The sequence below is a fragment of the Megascapheus bottae genome, chromosome 17, assembly GCF_031878675.1.
Source record: "Megascapheus bottae isolate mThoBot1 chromosome 17, mThoBot2.hap1, whole genome shotgun sequence".
Taxonomy (NCBI): domain Eukaryota; kingdom Metazoa; phylum Chordata; class Mammalia; order Rodentia; family Geomyidae; genus Megascapheus; species Megascapheus bottae.
In genome coordinates this window covers 50,435,465-50,455,979 of record NC_143525.1, presented here as the reverse complement: position 1 = coordinate 50,455,979, position 20,515 = coordinate 50,435,465, and the positions used below count along the sequence as shown (strand labels likewise).

Sequence of the window (20,515 nt, the reverse complement as noted above, 5' to 3'; positions counted from 1 at the left end):
GGGACTGCCGCCCGAGCACCTGCCTGGGCGCAGGTGCAGAGCAGGAACGGGAGGTTCGGTCGGTGAGGAAGAACCTGTGTGGGTTCTCCACGGAGCAGGGCGGCTCTGCACCTCAGTTCTGACAGTGGTTTGAAGTCTTGCGTTTCAGCACAGGCCAGGCCTCTGCAGGAGGCAGCTGGCAGGGCATCCTCAGGCCCCACACCGGCCAGTGGCATGCAGCCCATGATCCAGGCCGCAGCCGCTGCCAGCTGAGCTCTCAGGGTTCCCACAGAGGCTGGGGCGGGCGAGACCCAGTGGAGACCTGCTCTGGTCAGGCCCCCTCCAGGCACTGTAGGCAGGGTCTGAAGGGCTGTCCAGGGCAGGCCAGGCCCCCTCGCCCTCCCGGCCAACAGATCACACTGATTGCTCAAGTGCCCATTTATTGACCAGACGGAGGAGTTAAAGGCGGCGTGAGCCAAGCGCACACATGCCTGCAGTCCCGACACTGGGGAGGTTGAGTCAGGAGGGTCCAGAGCTCAGTGCCAGTCTGGGCTGTAGGAGAGACCCTCACATAGAACAAACCAGCAGGGCGGGAGTGAGATGCTCCCATGGCAAGCCGAGTCCTCTGTGCTCCCGCACACAGTGCTCCCCGGCGTGGACTGATGACAGTGCTGGCCTCAGAGCCAACCCCTCTGTTGGGGCGGACCCGTGGCCAGCAGGGTGGGGCCCTTCACTTCCTTTACACCTGGGCTCTGCCTCCCCAGCGGCGGCCAGGCTGGGGCAGGCAAGGGCGGGAGGTGGAGGGCTTGGAGTGGGTCCTCTAAGCAGGACACTCAGGTGTGCCGGTCCCGTAGGAGATGTCAGCAGAAGCCATCAGCTGAGCAGCGGGGCAGACCGATCGTTGGTCACTGTTGGCTTCAGCTGGATGTTGGCAAAGGGATTCCTGAGGAGAGAGGAGGGGGTTCAGCTTAGGACAGCAGCCACGCGTGGGCCCATGCCTGGCTGTGGCGGGTGCTGTGTGCAGGGTCTGCCAGCCCCCAGCACCATGCCCTGCTTGTTCCACATGCTCAGGGGTGGGGGGTGGGCAGGGCACCCCTCCCAGACTAGGGTGATGCATGTGGTGGCAGACCAGCCTTAAAGGCCCCCCAACCAGGCCAAGCCCAAAGAGTGGCTGGTCTGTGCACAGATAGCCTGAGTACCGGGGCCCCGCTCTGCAGGCCACACGGGCTGCTCCAGGCATGCAGGACGCCCGGGAGGCATGCCACAGACATGCGGACATGACAGACATGGGGGCACACACACTAGCACGGGGCTGGGTGGCCACGGTGGCCCCCTGCAGAGCGGCTGCTGGCCCCCGTGGCGGGACGGAGCTTTCCCTTGCCCAGGGCCTGGCCCCTTCCTTGGGGAGCTGAGCCTTCCCAGCACAGTGTCCCCGTGGTCACAGCGACGCACAAGCAACAGAGAATGGAACAGAGGAGCACAGATAGGCAAGTCCTCGTGGGAGCCCACACTCCTCGCCATCCCCACAGGCAGAGGGGGCGGGGACGCACAAGGCAGCAGGCGGACGTCAGGTGTCTACAATGACAGCACAGATGCCAGTGGACAGGGACGGGCAGGCACAGGACTGCACTCCGGGGAGGCCGTTACCTGGAGTGGGGTCACCTGTGGCCTGGTGGAGTCCTCGGGAGCCAGGAGGCGGGCCCCTGTGGGTGGGCAGACGCTCCATCCCCCACCTCTCCCCACCCTTTGCTCAGGACTCTGCGTTCTACAAGTCTGAAACGCTTCAGAAGGCTTTCAAAGGATGAGACTTGGGGAGAGGTGGACAGGGCCCCACTGCTTCCCCACCCCACCTGCTTTAGGCCACTGTCGCCTGCCTGCGGCTCATGCCTGCCTGGCTTTACCCCTCTTTGTGGCCAGGGAACTGGCGAGGATGCAGGGTGAGGACCCCTCACTGTGGTGCTGGGCTACCTGCCATGCACTCTGGCGCACTGCATAGTTTCTGGGCCCCGGAGCAGGGCCTGGGGAGCCTGGAGTGGAGTGGAGCGCAGACCCGTCCCGGGGCCCCGGTGCCGCCTGCAGAATGAAGTCTCAAAAGATGCAGATCCCCAGCCAGGACCCACACTGCAGCTGAGCCCAGAAGCTCTCTCTTCACTGACACCTTCTTGTCTCAGCCCCCCAAAGCCTATGCAGCCCTTTGGAGCACAAAGGGCAACGGACACACCTAGGGTCTGAGGAAATTGGAGCTGGGGGCCCAACATGTCAGATCAGGGCCTCCATAGCTCCTGACATGGCCAGCGGGCTCAGAGGTCCTGAGACTGCATGCCTAGGAGAGGAAAGCTGGGCAGTCAGCAAGCCCTGGGACAGGGAAACTGGGTCAGGGAATCCCTGGGGAGCCCACTGAACCCCACAGGGGCTGGGGCCAAGCTCAGGACAGAGTGCCCAGGTGCGGGCTCAAGGCACTGCTGAGTCTTGCTGCATGTGAACTGAGACTCGTCTGTCCTGCCACAGATAGGCTTCCTTCTGAATTCACAGCCATGTGGAGAAGTGGCCAGGCTGGGCTAGAGCACAAGGCCGATGGGGGCTGGTGAGGGTCCAGTGTACTGGTTTTGAGTACCAGGATAACGTGCAGCTTTCCTACACAGACCCGTGCCCCCCCCCCCCCCCCGCCCAAGCTGTGAGAGGCAGCGGGAGGCAGTGAGTGCCAGGGCAGAGGCTTGTCAGGGGGGTTCCACCCTGGGGGCCTCCCCTGTCAGACATCCTGATGGGACTCTGGCTATAGAATCCTAAGGAACCTGGCCCCCAACAGAACTTAACAGTGCCGCAGACTTGACAGAACAATTTACGGTGACGTCCGGAACCACCTCTGGCAGAAGCAGAGGGATTCTGGGAAGCAGCCACATCAAGTCAGTCTGCAGCCTCCAGGGGCGAGGCTGCAGCCACACCGCAGACTCCTTTCCGCCTGGTCTCTTGGAAGTTCTGGGTTTGAGCTTAGGTCTTGTCCTTGCTAGCTGGGTGCTGCCATGGCGTGCGCCACGCCCCCATCCTGGTTTGTTTTAGCTCCAGACTGGCCTCAGACTGTAGGGCTTCCTTCGCCCGAGGAACTCCTGTGTAGCTACCACCCCCAGCCTGTTTGTTTTGCCCCTCTGCCAGGATTACAGGTGGGGGCTGCTGCAGCTGGCCCTAAATGGGCTTCCATGGTCTGGAGCAAGCCCACAACCACAATCAAGGCAAGGGTGGGTTCTGTCTGGCCAGGATGGGGTTGGTAGCCTGAGGCTCACGGGTCATGACCGATGTAAGGGGTACAGTTGAGCAGTGTGGGTGCCTGTCAACAACAGGTGGCTTCTGACCTCCACCAGGTGACTGGCTGGACAACGGCAGGCCAGAACCGACCCACGCCCACCCTCGCCCAGGTCTCCCGTCTGTGTACTACTCAAACTATGCCTTTCATCTTCCCGGTGCCTCTGCAGCCAGGCCGGCTCCGCCCCAGACCATTCCTCAGGACGGGGCGGGGTGGGGGCTGCAGTCGGGTCTGGCAGGCAGACTTCTCCGCACTTTGGCAGGATGGAGAAGTAGCCTGCCATGGCCGGCCAGAGGCCCTTCTGTCCTATCCTGTCTCCAGTTCTCACCATTTTACCACAGAACCTTCTAGAATGCTGTGGTCCTCAAAAAAAAAGCACGGGTCTGAATGGTCTGGCTACCCACAGGCTGGCATGCATAAATATGGCCACCAGGCAGGTGACAGTGACTACCGTCCCTTCCCGGGGTGGCAGGAGGGCAGGGAAAGCTATATGCCCAGTGCCACAGGCACTCGCTGTTCTCAGTTATCTCCACTTCTAACCCCCCCCCCACCCCCCCAGTCCAACTCAAGGTTTTATTGCTTGCTCAGCTTGCTTGCTCATGACTGGTGCTCTACCAAATGAGCCACGCCTCTGTCCTAGCTGGTTGTTGTTTTGGAGGTGGGAGTCCCACCCTGTTTGGGCTGGTATTAAACCCTGGTTCTCTGGATCTGGGCCTCCTGAGAAGCCAGGGGTGCAGGCGTGAGCCACCTGTGTCTGGCCCAGCTGAACACCTCATTGGCTTTCTTAGAGCTGGGGAGAGGGGCTGTCACTAGAAAGGAATGAGGAGGTGCTTGTGAGGTCCAGTGTGTGGGGCCCTGTGGGGAGGGGGCTCCCCACAGATAAGACCAGATGACAAGGAGGACTGTCTCCTCCCCACTCCCCCGAGAACACCCAAGTAGATGCCATGTGTCAGTGTGGACAGGCCTGGCCCCAGCTACCCATCAGGGGCTCCCTCCAACTGTGACCCAAGCACCAGCAGGGGAGAAGACAGAGGACCAGGCCAACCCCACATTCAGCAGGGAAGGCAGCGGCGGGGCAGACAGAGCCAGACCCGTAAAGCCTCCCAGTGGAGGGAAGAAGACCCCTAAGCCCAAGGAGGGAGCCAGAAGAAGGAAGACTCAAAGCCCACAGCAAGGCAGCTTGGCAGAGCCCCAAGCCCAGCTGCCCAGCGGGGGCCGGGGGGTCTGTCCAGAGCCACTGCAGATGTAGACAGGTGAGCACAAGACCAGGGCAACTTACTAACTCTAGTCAAGGGCAGCTCAAAATCTGGCCACTTCCACATCGGCACTGCAAGGAAACACAAGGCTCGTTGGTGGAGCTGGATGGGGAGGGGGTGGGAGGAAAGAGGGTGGGGCACAGCACTTGGGCAGTTTCCAGTGCCCACCTCCTCCTGGACGTCACCAGGGAGCCCAAGGCAGCGCCGAGGGGCCTGTGCCACAAACCAGGCAGCCTGTTCCCTCTGAGGCCTGCGGCAGCTGAGCTCTGACCCCAGGCGCTGTCAGCAGCAGGGACAACCCAACCAACAGGGCTGGCAGTGCCCAGGCTGGGCTGGTCAGCAGACCAGCTGCTCTGCTCACAGCTCCAGGTGCTCTGCAGAGCCAAGACACTGGGGCGGGGCCACAGAGCAGGGCCCCGCCCACACATGATGCATGCTGGGAGACTGGGGCGGGGCCGCAGAGCAGGCCCCACCCACACAGCCCCATCGCATGCCCAGAGACTGGAAGGAGGCTCCAACCCCAACTCGATGCAATAAATAAAACTTTTATTCAAACAACTGACTGCAGTACAGGGAACGATTCAGATTAAAAAAAAAAACAAGGAAAGGAAAAAGGAAAAAGAATAGTTTAGCACTTCACATCTTCATACAAGTGTTGCTGACTTAGGTCTACATTCATCCATTGCACATGGAATCCCCTGGATTTGAAATCTTTTAGCAAAGTTAGAACGACACAGAAGGTTCCTTACACAGGTCCAGGTTCTGGCTGTGTTTTCCTTGACTATAAAACAGGCTCTGTCTGCGCCTGAGCGGCGCTCACAGACACCGTCAGCCACGCTCTAGTCCACGGCAGGGGGGTGGGAGGGTTCAGCTAAACCTCAATGGAAGAGGTGCATCCACTGCTTCACAAGGGGCTTCCCTGGCCGCGTGCTGAGCCTGGCTGAGCCTTGGCTCGGCCGCCCAGAGGTCAGTGTGTGAAGAGACAGAGCCTACAGTAGCCACTGAGTCCAGTGTGCTTGCTTCTAAACTCACCGAGACACACAAAAAGACAAAGAGTGCTCAGGAGGCAGCGGGGCGGGAGGCACGGGGCAGCCTGCCCAGAGCCCTCCTGAGGCCAGCCTGCTCCCTGCAGCCCACCACAGGTGGCCGTGACTCCCTCACAAAGCTGGTTAAAGAAAAATTCCAAAAAGAAGTGGGGTGGGGTCGTCTCTGGAGGTCTTTGGAATGTCTGCGTGTGGCCGGTGGCCCTGCTCCGACCCCGCCCCTGCCAGAACACCTGGCCAGCAAAGCCTGAGGACAGGCCCCGTGCCTGGACCGGCCCTGCCCGCGGGGCCAGGGGCCGAGCCTCCCTCACAGGAGTGGCCGGCTTCCTCAGGAGGCGGCCTCCTCGCTGGGCACAAGCCCCTTTTCTTGGTGCAGCCCTTGGAAGGGTTCCGGGGCAGGGGGGTCGAGCCTGAGCCCCTCCCTGTTCTAGAAGAGCCAGTGTGCCGGGATCAGGGTTGGGTAACAGTACGTACACCAGAGTCCATGCATATCTGTTTTTTGTTTCCAGGGAAAAAAGTCCTTTCCCTGTTTTGTTTTTTCCCTTTTTTTTGTTGTTGGTTTTTTTGTTTGTTTTGCTTTTTTAGGATTTTTCTTTTTCTTCAAACTCTAGACCTGGCTCACGGGAGCCTTAGAAAAGAGGTGTGCGCTGTGAACGCCGCAGGGCTGGGCAGCGGGTGAGGACGCGCTCGCCACCAGGCTGGAGGCCCTGGCCCGCGACTCCTGCGCAGGGCTGGGGACCCTCAGGTGGTGGCTGGAGCCCGGGCGGGGTGCAGGGGAGCAGCACCATGGACCCTGGGGGATCACAGAGTCCGGGGTCACCAACCAAAAGGCGGGAGGGGGCGAGTGGGAGAGAACACCCAAGAACAAACCAAGGCGAGCGAGGGGGCGGCGGAGGTGGGGTGGGCTCTCCAGAGCGGCTGCGGGCTCCTTGTCCTCACACTGTGGACACCAGTGTGCCACTGCCGCTGTGGAACAAAGCACAGGACAGCTGCCCAGGCCCGAGCCCTGCCAGCCACGGGCGGCAGGCTGCCTGGCCGTGGGGGGGGGGGGGGTCGAGAAGTGGGGGGTGGGGGACACCCGGGGACGTAGGAGGCGGCGCCATCCCCCCCACCCCCGCTCTGGGGAAGCAGCAGATAAGGCGAGGTGGGCACGTTCCCAGCTCTGCCCTGGACCCCTGTACCGGCAGGGGCAGGAGCAGGCCAGGAGACAGGACTGGGCAGAGGAAAGGCTACTCTGGTCAGAAAGACTTGCAGTCCAGCTGGGGTGAGTGGCTTCTAGCTCAGGTGGTGGCTCAGCCCCAGGCTGGGCTCTCAAAGGAAGAAGAGCTGGCTTCTAGGTCCCAGGGGAGATGGCTACCTCCTCAGAGCCCCTGGCTACCCGCCCAGAACCCCCAAGACAAGTCTGAAGCCCCTTACCTGCTCACAGACCGCGCCCCGTAATCATCCAGACCCTGGGGAGCAAAGACAGTAGTCAGGCGGGCCCGGCTGCCAACCCTGGTACCCCCCTGACCACTCCAGGGGCCACACCGGGGCCTCCAGACCCCGCTGCCAACCCTGGTACCCTCCCGACCACTCCAGGGCCCACACTGGGGCCTCCGGACCCCGCTGCCAACCCTGGTACCCCCCCAACCACTCCAGGGGCCACACTGGGGCCTCCGGACCCCGTTGCCAACCCTGGTACCCCCCCCAACCACTCCAGGGGCCACACCGGGGCCTCCAGACCCCACTGCCAACCCTGGTACCCCCCCAACCACTCCAGGGGCCACACTGGGGCCTCCGGACCCTGATGCCAACCCTGGTACCCCCGACCACTCCAGAGCCCACACCAGGGCCTCTGGACCCTGATGCCGACGACCCTGGTACCCTCCTGACCACTCCAGGGCCCATACCGGGGCCTCTGGGAGGGAAGGCAGCCCCTTTCCCTCCTCCCCTCCCCACCTCTGCGGCAATGGTCTGAGGCCTCTCAGTACTGGGACCTGCCGCGGCAGCCACCACATGAACTAGGATGCCTGCGTGGTCAGTGGACAATAGGCTCTTGGTACACAGAGCGGCGATGTCAGGAGCCCTCTTGGCACTCCCTGCCCCCACAGAGGACTTCTGATGGCCAAGGCCAGTAAGAGGCCTGCTGTTGGAGTGAGACGGGCCACGCCTAGGGGTGGAGGCGGTGGGGGTGAGGGCAGGCTGCTGGCTGAGGCAGCTGCAGGGACAGCCACGCAGGCCTGCCTCCCTCGGCGTGGCCCCGACCCTGGAGAGGTACCCCAGTCCCCACCTGGAACTCCCTGGGGAAGACGTTGCCGCTCAGGGAAGAATGTCCCCAGCACAGACAGCTCTCTTTGTATGCCAGGCTGTCTCTGCCCTGCCATCAAGAGCTGCTGGGCCAGCCATGTCCCATCTAGACACAGCTCTGGGGGGAGAATCGAGATCGTGGCTGAAGGGGCCACTGCTGAGGAGTGTGTCTAGCGGGCACCGCAAGGTGTGTGCCCGCAAACCCCACCCCAGAGCCTTTGCTCCGGGCTGCCGTCCACTCACTCTGGACCTGGCGTGCGCCCACAACCCCTTCATGCAGATGCATCCTGGCTGCTGACCTGGGAGAAGGCGGGCACAGCCACACTGTAGGGCCTCTGCTTGAAGGTGCCAGTGGCCTGCGCGGGGAAGGGCCGGGAGGACGTGCCATAGTCGGGAGGGGGGACGGCCAGGTCGTCCTTGTCCAGGAGGTTGCCAGTGCTGCTGCTCTTGCCCTGCTGCAGGCTGGTGGGGGCAGAATCTGGAGCTCAGAGCAGGCCGGCAGCGGGCTCCAGGGGAGCCTCCCCAGTCCCTGCCGCTGGGCTGACCCCACTGGCCTCCCGCTTGGGGCCTCCCTGCCTCCTCACGGGCAGGTTACCCTGGACCTGGCAGGAGGTACCAGGATGAAGTGTACACGGTCCACTAAGGAGGCCTGCAGTACCAGCCCGGCTGAGCCTCGAGGGCCGGGAGAACTTGCTCACCCAGAAGCAGCCAGGTGGAGTGTCTCTACCCCAGTGCACCACCTGCCGCCCCTCTCCACACCCCAGCCCACCCTTGCCCCCACCCCACACAGGCAGAGACCCTGTTCTCCTCACAGCCCCACTCACCTCATGTGTAACCTGTCACCACCATCGCTGTCCAGGACCCGGGTGTAAGAGAAGGGAAACCAACCCCTCCTGGAAGAGAGGCCCCGGTGAGCAGCCTGCCCCTCCCCTCATCACTGGGTCCCAAGTCACAATGGCTCCCCAGCCTGGCCACACCTGGCAGTGGAGGACCGGCTGCTGGCCCCAGGGTACCTGACCCTGTGGTGTGGCTGACCCCAGACCCATTAAGCCACAGGGCAAGGTGGCTAAGCAGCCCCTACTTGGAGGCACTGCTTAGGCAGCAAAGCTGGGATCTGGGGGTGGGGGACTCGGCCGGGGCCACTCTCACCTGCCACACGGGGCCACAGTTTAAGGTCAGAAGGCACACAGGAGAGGGCAGGCAGGGCCACGGCCGCGCACGACCCCACCAGGCCTGTGACTACAGCCAAACTCCTTCCATGCCACATGAGCCACAAGACCACGCTTGTCCCTGCGACCCACGTCCTCGCTGCCAGCCCGCCGGGCATGGCCAGCACACGGATGCCCCCAGATGCCCGCCTGTTGTGCTCACATCTTGGTCTTCTCGCTCTCGCCGTAGTGCCAGCCATCGCGGGCCTCGGGCACGAGTAGAGTAATGAGATCGCCTTCTTTGAAGCTCAGCAGGGTACTGTTGTCGCCGGCCGCGTGGGAGAAGATGGCCTTGACACGCATGCGTCCGTTGCGTTCCAGGCCGGCAGCCATGGAGCTGGAGCGTGGCAGAGTCTTGTTCTCAGCTGCCAGAACAATGGGGCAGGTGTGAGGAGGCTGCTCATGGCAGACGGAACCCAGGACAGAGGCCAGGGGGCCTCCAGACTGGGCAATGTCAGTGCCCCGCGTCACAGGCTCCCTCACCCGGCCCATCCGTCTAGAGCCAGGGCACCAGCCTGGCTGCCCTGCATCACAGCCTCAGCCAACCCACATGGCGTGCCTTCACAGAGCATACAAGTGTCCGTGCATGCACATATACACACACACTCACGCACGCACACTGCCCAGGTGCACGTATATGCCATGCTGCCCACATGCCCCGACGCCTGCACACCACATTCGGGCATCTGCAAGAACGTGCATCCACGTGAAAAGGTGCATATAGGTCCAGGCATGCACACACAGTCTCACAGGCCTCCGTTTCCGGGGCTGCGGCCCCATGGAGACCTGGGGAGGTACCTAGGGGACTCCAGCCCCCCTGGGCCCCTTACTGGTGGCGTAGCTGTTCTTCGGGGTCACACTCTTGCGCACGGGCAGTGTGTTGGAGTACGAGTCACTCAGCTTGCCCTGAGACTGCGGGGGAGACAGGGATTTGGGCTGGGCAGCCTTGCGGTCGGCCCAGGGGTTGTAGTCCTCGCTGTCCGGGCCCGCGGCGCCATTCAGGACGGGCACATTCTCCTGAGCAGACATTCGCTGGAGGGAGAGGAGGCAGGGGCGGGGCGTCGCTGGGGGCCAGCTTGGGAAGGGACCCTTCCCCCCCCAGGGGCCCTGCCCTAGGTGAACAAGCTACTAATAAACAGGGGCTGCCCCCGCCCTAAGAGCCAGGAGACCAGGACTCACCCCCACAAACGGTGCCAGCTCCGGAGGCACCGGCAGGGGCTTGGCTCCAGGAATGGGGTCCGAGATGATCAGGTTGGACTTGGAGGCCGACAGGGCACTGGGGAGGATGGAGCCGTTACTGCTGGTGACCTGCTGCATGAGCTGCACGGCGCGGTCCGGGATCTTGTTGGGGTCGGCACAGGCTTGCTGCCACAGCGGCAGCTTCTGGGCCAGCAGCTCCTTGCCCTGAGTGGAAGGAAGAGGTGAGAAGGGAGTGAGGGGGCCCCGCCCCGCGCACGGGCGCTGAGGCTCGCTTCACAGTGAGGCAGGCCGCTCTGCAAAAGGCCCCGTGCAGTCAGGAGGCCAGGTAAGGAGGAGGAGAAACAGCCCAGCAGCTGGAGCTGCAGGAAGGTGGCCCCAAGGGGACACAGGCAGGCTCACTGCTCCTCCCGCCCTTCCCTGGCAACTCGGGGGCCCCATAGCGGGAGCATGCTGGAGCAGTGCCAAGTGCCTGACCACAGAGTGGTCGGGCACAGATCTGAGGTCTGCCTTAGGGGTCTGCTGCAGGGACATGAGGACCGGGGGAAAGCCATGCAAGGCACCCGGCTCTGAGTGCAAGACAGCCCAGCCCCTGCTCCAATGCCATTATGGGGAGTGGACTGTAAGGGCTGCAGTACAGTGGACAGCCAGTGCCTGGGGGCAGGGGTGGGGCGGCAGTCCCTGCTCTGAGCTCTTCTCAGACCGGTCACAGGCTCACTACAGGACGTGTGACCTCCCAGCACAGCCCTGGGTGGCAGAGCTCTGGCACGGGGGACATGGGCAAGGCTGTGCATGGCCCTGTCATACTCTCCATGCTGGGGTGGGCTCCTGGGTACCAGGGACCCCCTGTGGGAACTGCAGGGGCTCAGGGAGGAGAGGCATGGCTGGCAGACCCTCCCAGATGAACACTGATGTCTTCCAGGCTTTGGTTGGCATCTGCCCACAGGCAGAGCGGGCCAGGCAAGGCGGAGAAGCCTCTGTAAAAGGGACGTGCCTTCCTGACGTGCCAGATCATTTGTGTGTGAGTACACAGGGGTGTGGGAACAGGTGCGGCCGTGTGCCTCACTTTAAGAGCAGGAGAGGGAAGCTGCACCATGCCTGCAACCCTAACTACTCAGGAGGCTGCAACCTGACGGCCTACGTTTGAAGCCAGCCTGGGCAGACTTTTCTGAGAGACTCATCCCCAGTGAACTAACAGAAATGTAGCTCAAACGACAGAGCAGCAATCTTCAGTGAAAAGGGAGGCAAGAATGCAAGCCGGGCGGGGTGGCTCACACAAATAAATCAGAGCTACTCAGGAGGCTGAGATTTGAGGATCCTGGTTCAAAGCCAGCCCAGGCATGCAAGTCCATGAGAATCTTATCTCCAATTAACCACCAGAAAACCGAAGTGGCAATGTCGTTCAAGTGGTAGAGTGCTAAATGTTGAGCTGAAGTGCCCAGAGACAAAGTTCAAGCCCCATGACTGACCAAAAAAAAAAAAAGAATGAGTTCAAGCCCTAGTACTAGTACCAAAAATAAAACAAAGGGCTGGGAGTTTGGCCTAGTGGTAGAGTGCTTGCCTAGCATGCACGAAGACCCAGGTTCAATTCCTTGGTACCACATATACAGAAAAAGCTGAAAGTGGCACTGTGGCTCAAGTGGTAGAGCTCTAGCCTTGAGAAAACCCAAGGACAGTGCTCGGGCCCTGAGTTCAAGCCCTGGGACAATTAGAAAAAAAAAAAAAGGGGCCGTGAGTTTGCCCTAGTGGTAGAGTGCTTGCCTAGCATGCACGAAGACCCGGGTTCGATTCCTTGGTACCACATACATAGAAAAAAGCCGGAAGTGGTGCTGAGGCTCAAGTGGTAGAGCTCTAGCCTTGAGAAAGTCCAAGGACAGTGCTCAGGCCCTCCCTGAGCTCAAGCCCAGGACTGGCAAAAAAAAAAAAAAAAAAAAAAAAAAAACCGAGGCGTGAGAATGGGGGGGGAAAACCAAGCAATAAAGAGAGTTAAAAAAAAAAAAAAAAAGAAGAAGAGAGGAAATTACGAAGCTGGGAATCCATGGCTTACATCTGTAATTCTAGCTACTCAAGAGGCCGAGAACTCAAGATGGAGGTTCAAAGCCATCCAGACAAAGCTTGGAGACATTTGCTTCTGATTAATCACCAAAAAGCTAAAACTGGCGACATGGCTCAAGTGGTAGAGCTCCAGCCTTGGGTAACAAACTGAGCCAGAGGTTCTGGGTTCAAGCCCCAGTGGCTAGCTGCCCTGACGTGTCTCCTGCGATCTCCTCTAGGACCTGCATCCCAGGGCTCATCCTGGTGTCACTGCGCCTGGTGTGGGAGCTGCAGCTGGTGGAGCTCACCTTGGTGTGGTAGGCAGCCGAGTTCTTGGCCACCGCACACTGCTTCTCCACCAGGAAGCAGAACCTCCGGCGCTCCTCGGTGAGTGCTGTCTTGTAGCCATCCGACACATAGCTCTCCAGCTCACCCTGCTTGTTGCTCATGGCGTCGATGTACTGTGGGGAGAGAGGCAGAAAGGGGAAAGCTGGGGATGGCATGTCTCTGCCATCCCCACTGCAACACCCAGGCAAGAGCCAAGACCACGGCTCACGGAGTGCAGAGAAGGGTGTCAGATACCACCAAAAAACAGTCTACAAGTCAGTACTGAGCCGGGTGTGGTGGCACGCCTGTCATCCCAGCTACTCAGGAGGCTGAGATCTGGGGATCAAGGTTCAAAGCCAGCCCGGGCACTAAAGACCATAAGACTCTTATCTACAATTAACCTCTAGAAAACCAGAAGTGGGGGCTATGGCTCAAGAGGTAGCCTTGAGCTGAAGAGCTCAGGGGCAGCGCCCAGGCCCAGAGTTCAAGCCCCACGACCCCCCCACCAAAAAAAAAAAGGCCAGGAGTTTGTTTTAGTCGTAGAATGCTTGCGTAGCATGCACAAAGGGTGGGGTTCAATTCATCAGTACCACATACACAGAAAAAAGCTGGATGTGGTGCTGTAGCTCAAGTGGTAGAGCTCTAGCCTTGAGAAAAAAATCCAAGGACAGTGCTCGGGCCCTACGACTGGCAAGAAGAAGAAAGGAGGAGGAGGAGGAGGAGGAGGAGGAGGAGGAGAGGAGGAAGAAGAGGAGGAGAGAAGGAAGAAAAGGAGGAGGAGAAAAGAAAAAAAGGCAGGCAGACCAGTAATCCACACTAAGAGACCACTGGACGGCTGGCCACACACAGACACATGAGCCACAGGGGACTTCAGGAGAGGAGGTACAAGGAGGAGCCATGAGGTCACTGTGCCAGAGGGTGGCTGCGCCTCTGCCCCTCCTCAGACTTCTCCACGCCCTCTCTATGACCTGGCTGGGAGATGGCACACCTGAGAGCTGGAGCCACAGATGGCCCTCGCCCTGTAGTAAGCGGCTAACAGACCACGGGCTTCCTGTTGTTCCCATGCCAACAGTCTCAGACCACCCTGTTCAATCTGCCCTGTGTCAGGGCGACTGGATCAGTCAGGAAGACTCCAAGAGCAAAACGCCAGCAGGCCTGTGGGTGGCGGTGCAGTCTGCGAAGCCCCAGGCGTGCTCGCGCGTGTGGGGAAGTGCTTCGCCAGTGGGCAGGGCCCCCGCAGACCCAAGGCCTGGGAGCATTCTGGGGGCCCCAGCTCAGTCTGGGGCAGCGTTTGCAGAGCTGCTTCCTACGGAGGCCGTCCTCCGCCAGGGGGCAGGCCCCGCTGCCAGGGCGCCTCCCAGGCTGACTCACAGCTGCCTCAGAGCTGACTCAGCGTGGGTGGGCGGCTGGCCGTGGGCGGCCGAGGGGGCCAGAGCAGGCTGTTCCCTGGGTGTCTCCCCACGCAGAGCTCAGCTGGAGGGAGAGGGGCCCGATGGGTGTGGGCCTGTCCCCACCAGGGCTCCCAGTGCCACTGCTCCACTGCCAGCCAGTGCTCGTGCCCACAAGGTGAGGCCTGGCTCAGAGCGCCTCTGCCCTTGTAGACCCCCCCAGCCAACTTAAATGGGCCTCCCACCCCAAATCAAGGCCACAGCCCCCACGAACACGTCCTCCCCAGGGGCCAGGTGCAGGGTCTACGCAGGGGCGAGGGTGAACTTGGGAGCACTTGAACAATGCCGAGGGCAGTGGGGCACATTCACCATCTGGCTCTCGGGTCATGATGGTGGAAGCTGCCTCCGCCCCCCACCCCCTCCCTCTCCTCCATACACCGAGTACTTTTCCTCTGGTTACACAACATGCTTCTGTCAGGGCCGCCTCCTGCTCCGAAGCTTCCCCTGCACACTCAAGCCCCTCTGGGAAGTGGGGGGGGGAAGCACCCACAACAGCTTGGCCAGAGGACCCCTTTCCCTGAGCCTCAAGGCAGCAAGGGCCTGGGCGAGACCGGGCGTGCTGAGGAACAGAAGGGGTGGGCCTGCCCAGAACACCCCACCTGCCCTCCCCCAGGGCTTGCTGGTTGCCATGTGTCCAGCCCACGAGGGGGGCTCAGCAGCAGACCCAACACTTGCAAGAGGAACAGAGAGCTGAGAGAGAAAGGCAGCGGGGTGTCACCTTAGTAACGTCTGCACAAGTCATTGCCTAAAGGACTTCGGTGAAGTCGCCCAGGACAGCCGTGTTAAACCAGGCCGTGAGGCCCCCTGGGTCCTCCCTTCCCGAGAACAGCACCTCCCGAACAGGCCCGGCGCCGGCTGCCTGCCACCCACTGCGTTTCTGGGTTTGTAGGCTGCGGCCACCTTCACATGGAGACCTCTGCTCCCTGGGGTAGCGTGGTGCGGGGCTCTGGCCTCATTAGCGGTGCCTGGCAGGGGTACTGTTTTATTTTTAAGATTTCCACTTACTCACGGACCCTCAAAATCGATCGAGAGCCACAGAGGTCACCACAGGGGCCCACGGGAGGGTCGGGAGAGAAGACAAGATGGGACAAGGTGCCTGTGCAGTGTGCTCTCCACTTGGAGTCCATCTCCAGGAGACAGGAGCAGAAATACCCCTTAGCCACATGCCCAGGCAGGGGTTGCCAGGCCCAGGAGGGATGCCAGTTTCTGTCTAGGTGCCCCAACGTGACATGAGGCTGACAGGTGCTCAGGCCACCGCTGAAGACATGTGGCCGCCGCCACTTTGTCTAGGAATGACAGCTAACATCCCTGACCTCATTTTCCTGGCTGCCAACTTCTCACGGAGGGAGACCACAACTTTGCCAGGCAGATCCTGGAAATGTAGGCCAAGCAAGGAGCTTGGCCTTGTGAGGGGACAAGGGGACGGGGTGGGGGGGTAAGGGGGGCAGGCGAGGAGACGAGATCCATCACAGCTGAGCTCCAGGCTGCTCTGAGCAGCCGGTGGATGGGCCCCAAGGTGGGATCGTGGGAGCTTTCTGGAATGTGTAAAGGACAGAACTGGCCCGTGCTGCACATGCCTTGCGATGGGCCATTTAAAATGGCACTGAGCCAGAGCTGCCCAGGGGCGGCCAGGCTCCTGCCGTCTCTGCCTGCCCCACGCTGCTGCCAGAGGCTCTCACTTTGCTGGGTGCTATGGCGACAACACTACAGAAGCGCCCAGCTGAAGGCATTCAAGACCCACAGAACGCTCCCACTTAGTCACTGGAGGCTGAACAGCCCTGTAATCCGAGAAAACACAAGTGATTGGAAACCGTGTCTCTTCTGCAAAGCAAGCCGGTGACTCAGAGTGGGGGAGTCTCCAGCTCATCTGCTGGCCAGTGTGGCTTCCCCATGTCGCCCTAACACCCCGGCTGTCCCCAGGCCCCTGGCTCATGAAGGAACGCGCGAGGCTGGGCAACGATGCCTTTAAGGAGCCAGTCCAGAACATGATACGCTGGCCTATGCCCGAGAGGACAGCAAGACCCTCAGCTACACTTAGCAGGGAGTCGCTGGCATCTAGAAGTGACTTCCCCGATCTGGAGGACCTGGTCCCCAGACACTGTGTGAGGCCCAGAGCCGCTGACAGCTGGAGATGGAGGGGCTGGACACGTCTCTGTGGCTTAGGTGAGCCAATCTTACTCCTCAAAGTCATGTTTCTATTTGGTGGCCTTCGAGAGGTGACAGAGTCAGACAAGCTCAGGAGGGCAGCTTGGAGAGGAACCCGCCCTGTCTCCCTGTATGCCTCGCCAGATGCTGGACTCGCCAGCTTCCAGAACCATGAGCTGAGTACCCGCCCCCAGCTCTGTCAACGACTAACCTTGGGTGTCCAGTTAAAGCAAGAGAAAATGGACCAAGGTACATGTGTTCTGGGTGCATCTTGGGCGGGCTTCCGGCCACAAATCCCAGGGCCCCAATTTTCCTAGGAGGCCCAGAGGTTTGTTTTTTGTATCGGATCAACAAGGGGTGTTAATAAGCAGCAGGGCCCATCTGTCCTGGTTCACACAGCTCCGAGGGTCCTACACCCAGCTCTCTGCTCTCAGTGGAACATAGCACAGGATGGCGCCTGGCCACTTCCGTCCACACCAGTGTTTCACATGCTGGAAAATGATGGTGAGCACAGACCAAGCTGCCACCCACTCCCCTGGGGATGGCAAGAGTCGCGATGCAGCCTCTGAAACCTCTGGGTTTTCACGCTCCCTTTTGTACCCCTGGCTGGTTCTTACTCCAGGGTCAAGGGGAAGTCTGCTTTGCTGCTGGCGGCAGCTCGGCTCTATCGGGGCTGCGTTCAGCTGGGAAAGGATGGGGAGAGTGGGTTCAGTGCGTGCCCCTCCCCACACACGAAGCCTGTGGCCCAGCCTCTGCTATTATCCTTTTTGAAGATCTAAACGATGGTTATTTTGTCTTTGCTTTGTTAATTATACAGCCCTTAAATAGAATGAATCTCTCCCCTCTCAGACCGCAATCCGGGAGTTTGGGCCTCAAACAGGCAAACCCACTGAGGGCAACACAGCCAACTGAAGGCTCCAAGAGTGTGACGGCCACACGACGGGCTGTGCTATGGAGAGCAGAGGTTTCTAGGACACAGGGATGCCCAGGCATGGCCCAGCCCCCACTGCCCTCTAGGGGACAACCTGGGCTCCGCCTGCCTTCCTTCTAATCAGCTCAGCAAGGACAGGTGAAGGCCGGCCTGGGCAGAATCCCTGCATCCCCCCAGAGGCCAGGCTTCCAGACCCAGGAAGGCCTCAGGTGGGTGGACAAGGGCAGGTCCTGTCTCTGGACATGCAGGACCCCTACAGAGCTGAGCTGCTGAGGATGCTGGTGGCTCAGGCAGGAAGATCTGGGGCTCTCAACCTCTGATGAGCTGGCCTGCTCATGCTCAGTACTGGCCTATCTAGCTGTCCACTTCCAGCTAGCTACTCCACGGTGGGCTTTCTCATGGTCTTCGGGCTCCCACAGTGTGTGGGGTCTTGGCTACCCCTCCCTGAGTGCCCAGAACCTGAGCCATGCCTCCCCATGCTCAGCCACACTGCGAAGGCGTGTCCTGCACTGGCAGGTCCCCTCACAGGCAAGGTGCCCTGCAAAGCAGAGGATGGTCACATTCCCGACAGCCCCTATCTGGCCAGTCCTCCTAATAAGAGCTGGGCTGGGGGAGGGGCAAACGGGACAAAACAGAGACTGGAGGAATCCCGCCCCAGGGACAGCCGTGAGCGCCGGCATGTGGCACAGCGACAGGGTAGCACCCGTGCACCCACTTCTGTTCTGAAGCCCTAAGGATACTGGCCTGCAGGGGTACCGGCTGCCTTCCAGATGCACCCACAGGGGGCCAGGCGTGACTGGTGTCCCCGGGGAGGGAAACAGGTTGCCCAGAAAGAGGATCTAGGCTACAGTTACCATCCCGTGAGCCAGGCCCCCCCTCCAGCACGCTGGGACCCTCAGGGCAGCCAGGGCAGGGGGCAGACTGAGCCCCACAGCCCACGCCTGCCCTCAGCCACGGACACTGAGGCCGCTTCCCGCCTTTTGCTGCCGAGTACCTGTGGACTTAACCACCTTTCTCTGTTCCGGAGACAACACCCTGCAGGACAGTCTCCTGCCTGCCTGCCTCGGGGAAAGCATCGCCTTCAGGCCTTGTGGTACCGGGTGCCGGGGGCACAGTGCCCTCAGGCCAAGAGGGTGGCCCCGACAATGCCCTCTCCTTATATAAACTCTCCTTGTCCTAGTTCGTGCCCCAAATCCTTCAGGGCTCCTGTTCCCTGACCTATGATTAAAATTAGTTCCTTCTATGAAAATCCCAGCATGCACCGTCCGTGAGTGACAAGCCGCTCCTGACGGAGCACAGCCGGCCCCGTCCAGCAGTCCTGCCTGCACCCCTGGACGAGCTGTGGCCTTCCTCCCCAGGCAGGGCGAGGCTCACCAGCTCCTCTCCCCAAGCCACTTCACCTGTGTTCCCTTCGGCACCAGAGGCAGTGACCACAGCCCTGGCCTCTGCGGAAGCCCAACAGCACAGGCTGGTGGAGAGCGCACTGCATGTCTGAAGGGTCTCTGCTACGCCAAGGGCTCCCTCCCCTGACGTGCAGGGGCTCTGGGACCTCTCTAGCGAGTCCCTGCTTCCAGGTACCAGCTCTGGGCCCCCCAGCAGTCCCAGCAAACCAATCCTCTCTCAGGGGTACCGAGTGGAACTCACATCTGAAAACTACATCGTGGAGCTTTTCCCCTTGAGCTTGTGGTACCAGACCTGAGAAAACCAGGGTTGCCGGGACTCAGCAGGTCTGGTGCAAACGGCAGGCACTGGGACGGGGCTGCAAGACCGACCCCATGCCAGCTACAGGAGCCTTGCCTGCCTGACAGGTGGTGTGCAACTGTGACCCTACTGGGGTCTAGGGCATCAGGCGAGAAACTCACAGATGCCTCAGGTACAGAGGCAAACAGGAAAAAGAGCCTCCTACTTCCTTCCAGAAGTAAAATCCCTTTCCTGGTCGCTCAAGTCCTAAGACCGGAAAGATCCCGCAAAGCCATCCTGTGGGGTGGGGCCGCCCAGCCTGGGCGGGGGGGGGGGGGGGGGGGGGAAGCTGGGGGAAGCTGAGCAGCAACCCACCCATAGCAGAGCGGACTGGTGCCAACTCAGCCCACAGGTCCAGACTTTTCCTCCCCATCAGGGGGGAAGGTTCGGCCTGGTGTGGACAACAGGCCCGGGCCCCTGGCCAGGGGAACTGCCCTGGTGGCAAGGATCCCAGGGCAGCCGGGCCTCTGGGGTGTCCCACCAAGGCTGCCAGCCCAGCATCCTTCCCCTGCCCGGCTCCAGGCATAGGAGCCAGGCATGGTGGCTCACACCTAAAGTCCTAGGAGACCCAGGAGGCCATGACCTCAGGGTCAAGGATTGAAGCCAGCCCAGACAGAAAAGCTAAAAAGCTGAAACAGGGCATGGCTCAAGTGCACGGCAGTGGACACAACAGCCCAGCGAGAGGCCCTCTCTAAAGAGGGATCCACGCCTGCTGTGCACATGCACGCTCTGCCCTCTGAGCGACTGCAAGGGTACCCCACCCTGCCCTCTGGCCACCACAGGGCACGCACAGGCTGGCCACTCGAGCCAGCTCCCGCTGGCACCAGCCCCAGAGGACAGGATCCACCCCTCCCAGAAAGGCTGGGGGTCTCTGGGGAACAGCTGCAGAATGTCAACACTCCCTGGTGAAGGGTCAAAGCACTGCTCTGTGTAAAGAAACAGGAAGGGCTGGAGAGGAGGAAGACGGGGGAGGAGAAGAGGAGACAGGACCCAAGTGACAGGAAGGGGACAGGGCTCCATGTAGCCTCAGGGCTCTCCCTGTCCACGCCGAGGAGGGCGGGCAGGCAGGAGCACCCCATTTCACAAATGGGGACACGGGCTGAGAGAGGATTCAGGCCATCCAGGGCTGCCACCGCTGGCTCGGAGCATACAGGAGAACTGAGTATTCTGAGAGCCACTGGAGAGAGAGGGGCCCCACAGGGTGACCCAGCTCAGCTGTGGACATGGGACAAAGGGAAGTCTGGGTTCAAGTCTGACCTAGGACCTGGGAAGAAAAAACCAGCATGAGACCTCTCCAAGCCCCACGCCAGGGTCCCGGGCTGAGGCCAAGCTAGGTGTCACAGCAGCCAGGCTGTGTGTTCCTCCAGCCCCAGCCCAAGCTCTCCACGGCATCGGCAAGTGCCCGCCTCATTCCTGTGCAGCCCTCACTCCAGGCACCACCGGTACCTGGTCACCACGTCCCCCTCATGAGGCCTTCCCAGGATCCTCCTCACGGAGCCTCCCCAGCCTCCCCTCAGACGGCCACGGGCCCCTGCACAACCCAGTAGACGTTCGATGGCATTTCTGAGCAGCCCATCAGGATAGAGACAGAGGAAGAGCATAACCACGCAGGTCGTCCACACC

General features: G+C 61.1%; 1 protein-coding gene across 6 annotated transcripts in view; it reads right to left on the bottom strand.

Moving 5' to 3' along the window:
• Positions 1–212: 212 nt before the first annotated feature.
• The window catches only part of Baiap2 (BAR/IMD domain containing adaptor protein 2), a 61,670-nt gene continuing 41,367 nt past the window's right edge, over positions 213–20,515 (bottom strand). Inside the window, exons 7-15 of one of the 6 annotated variants that reach the window (XM_090351340.1) lie at positions 12,610–12,762; positions 10,250–10,474; positions 9,901–10,102; positions 9,234–9,435; positions 8,687–8,755; positions 8,162–8,324; positions 6,993–7,027; positions 4,557–4,604; positions 213–922 (exon numbers count right to left, since the gene is read on the bottom strand). In XM_090351340.1, coding sequence (XP_090207466.1) covers positions 4,577–4,604; positions 6,993–7,027; positions 8,162–8,324; positions 8,687–8,755; positions 9,234–9,435; positions 9,901–10,102; positions 10,250–10,474; positions 12,610–12,762 — 1,077 coding nt within the window. In that variant the 3' untranslated portion in view covers positions 213–922; positions 4,557–4,576. Of the gene's footprint in view, positions 923–4,556; positions 4,605–6,060; positions 6,543–6,992; positions 7,028–8,161; positions 8,325–8,686; positions 8,756–9,233; positions 9,436–9,900; positions 10,103–10,249; positions 10,475–12,609; positions 12,763–20,515 lie in introns of those variants that run through there. The other 5 variants (XM_090351341.1, XM_090351342.1, XM_090351338.1 and 2 more) reach the window with 5 other exon arrangements.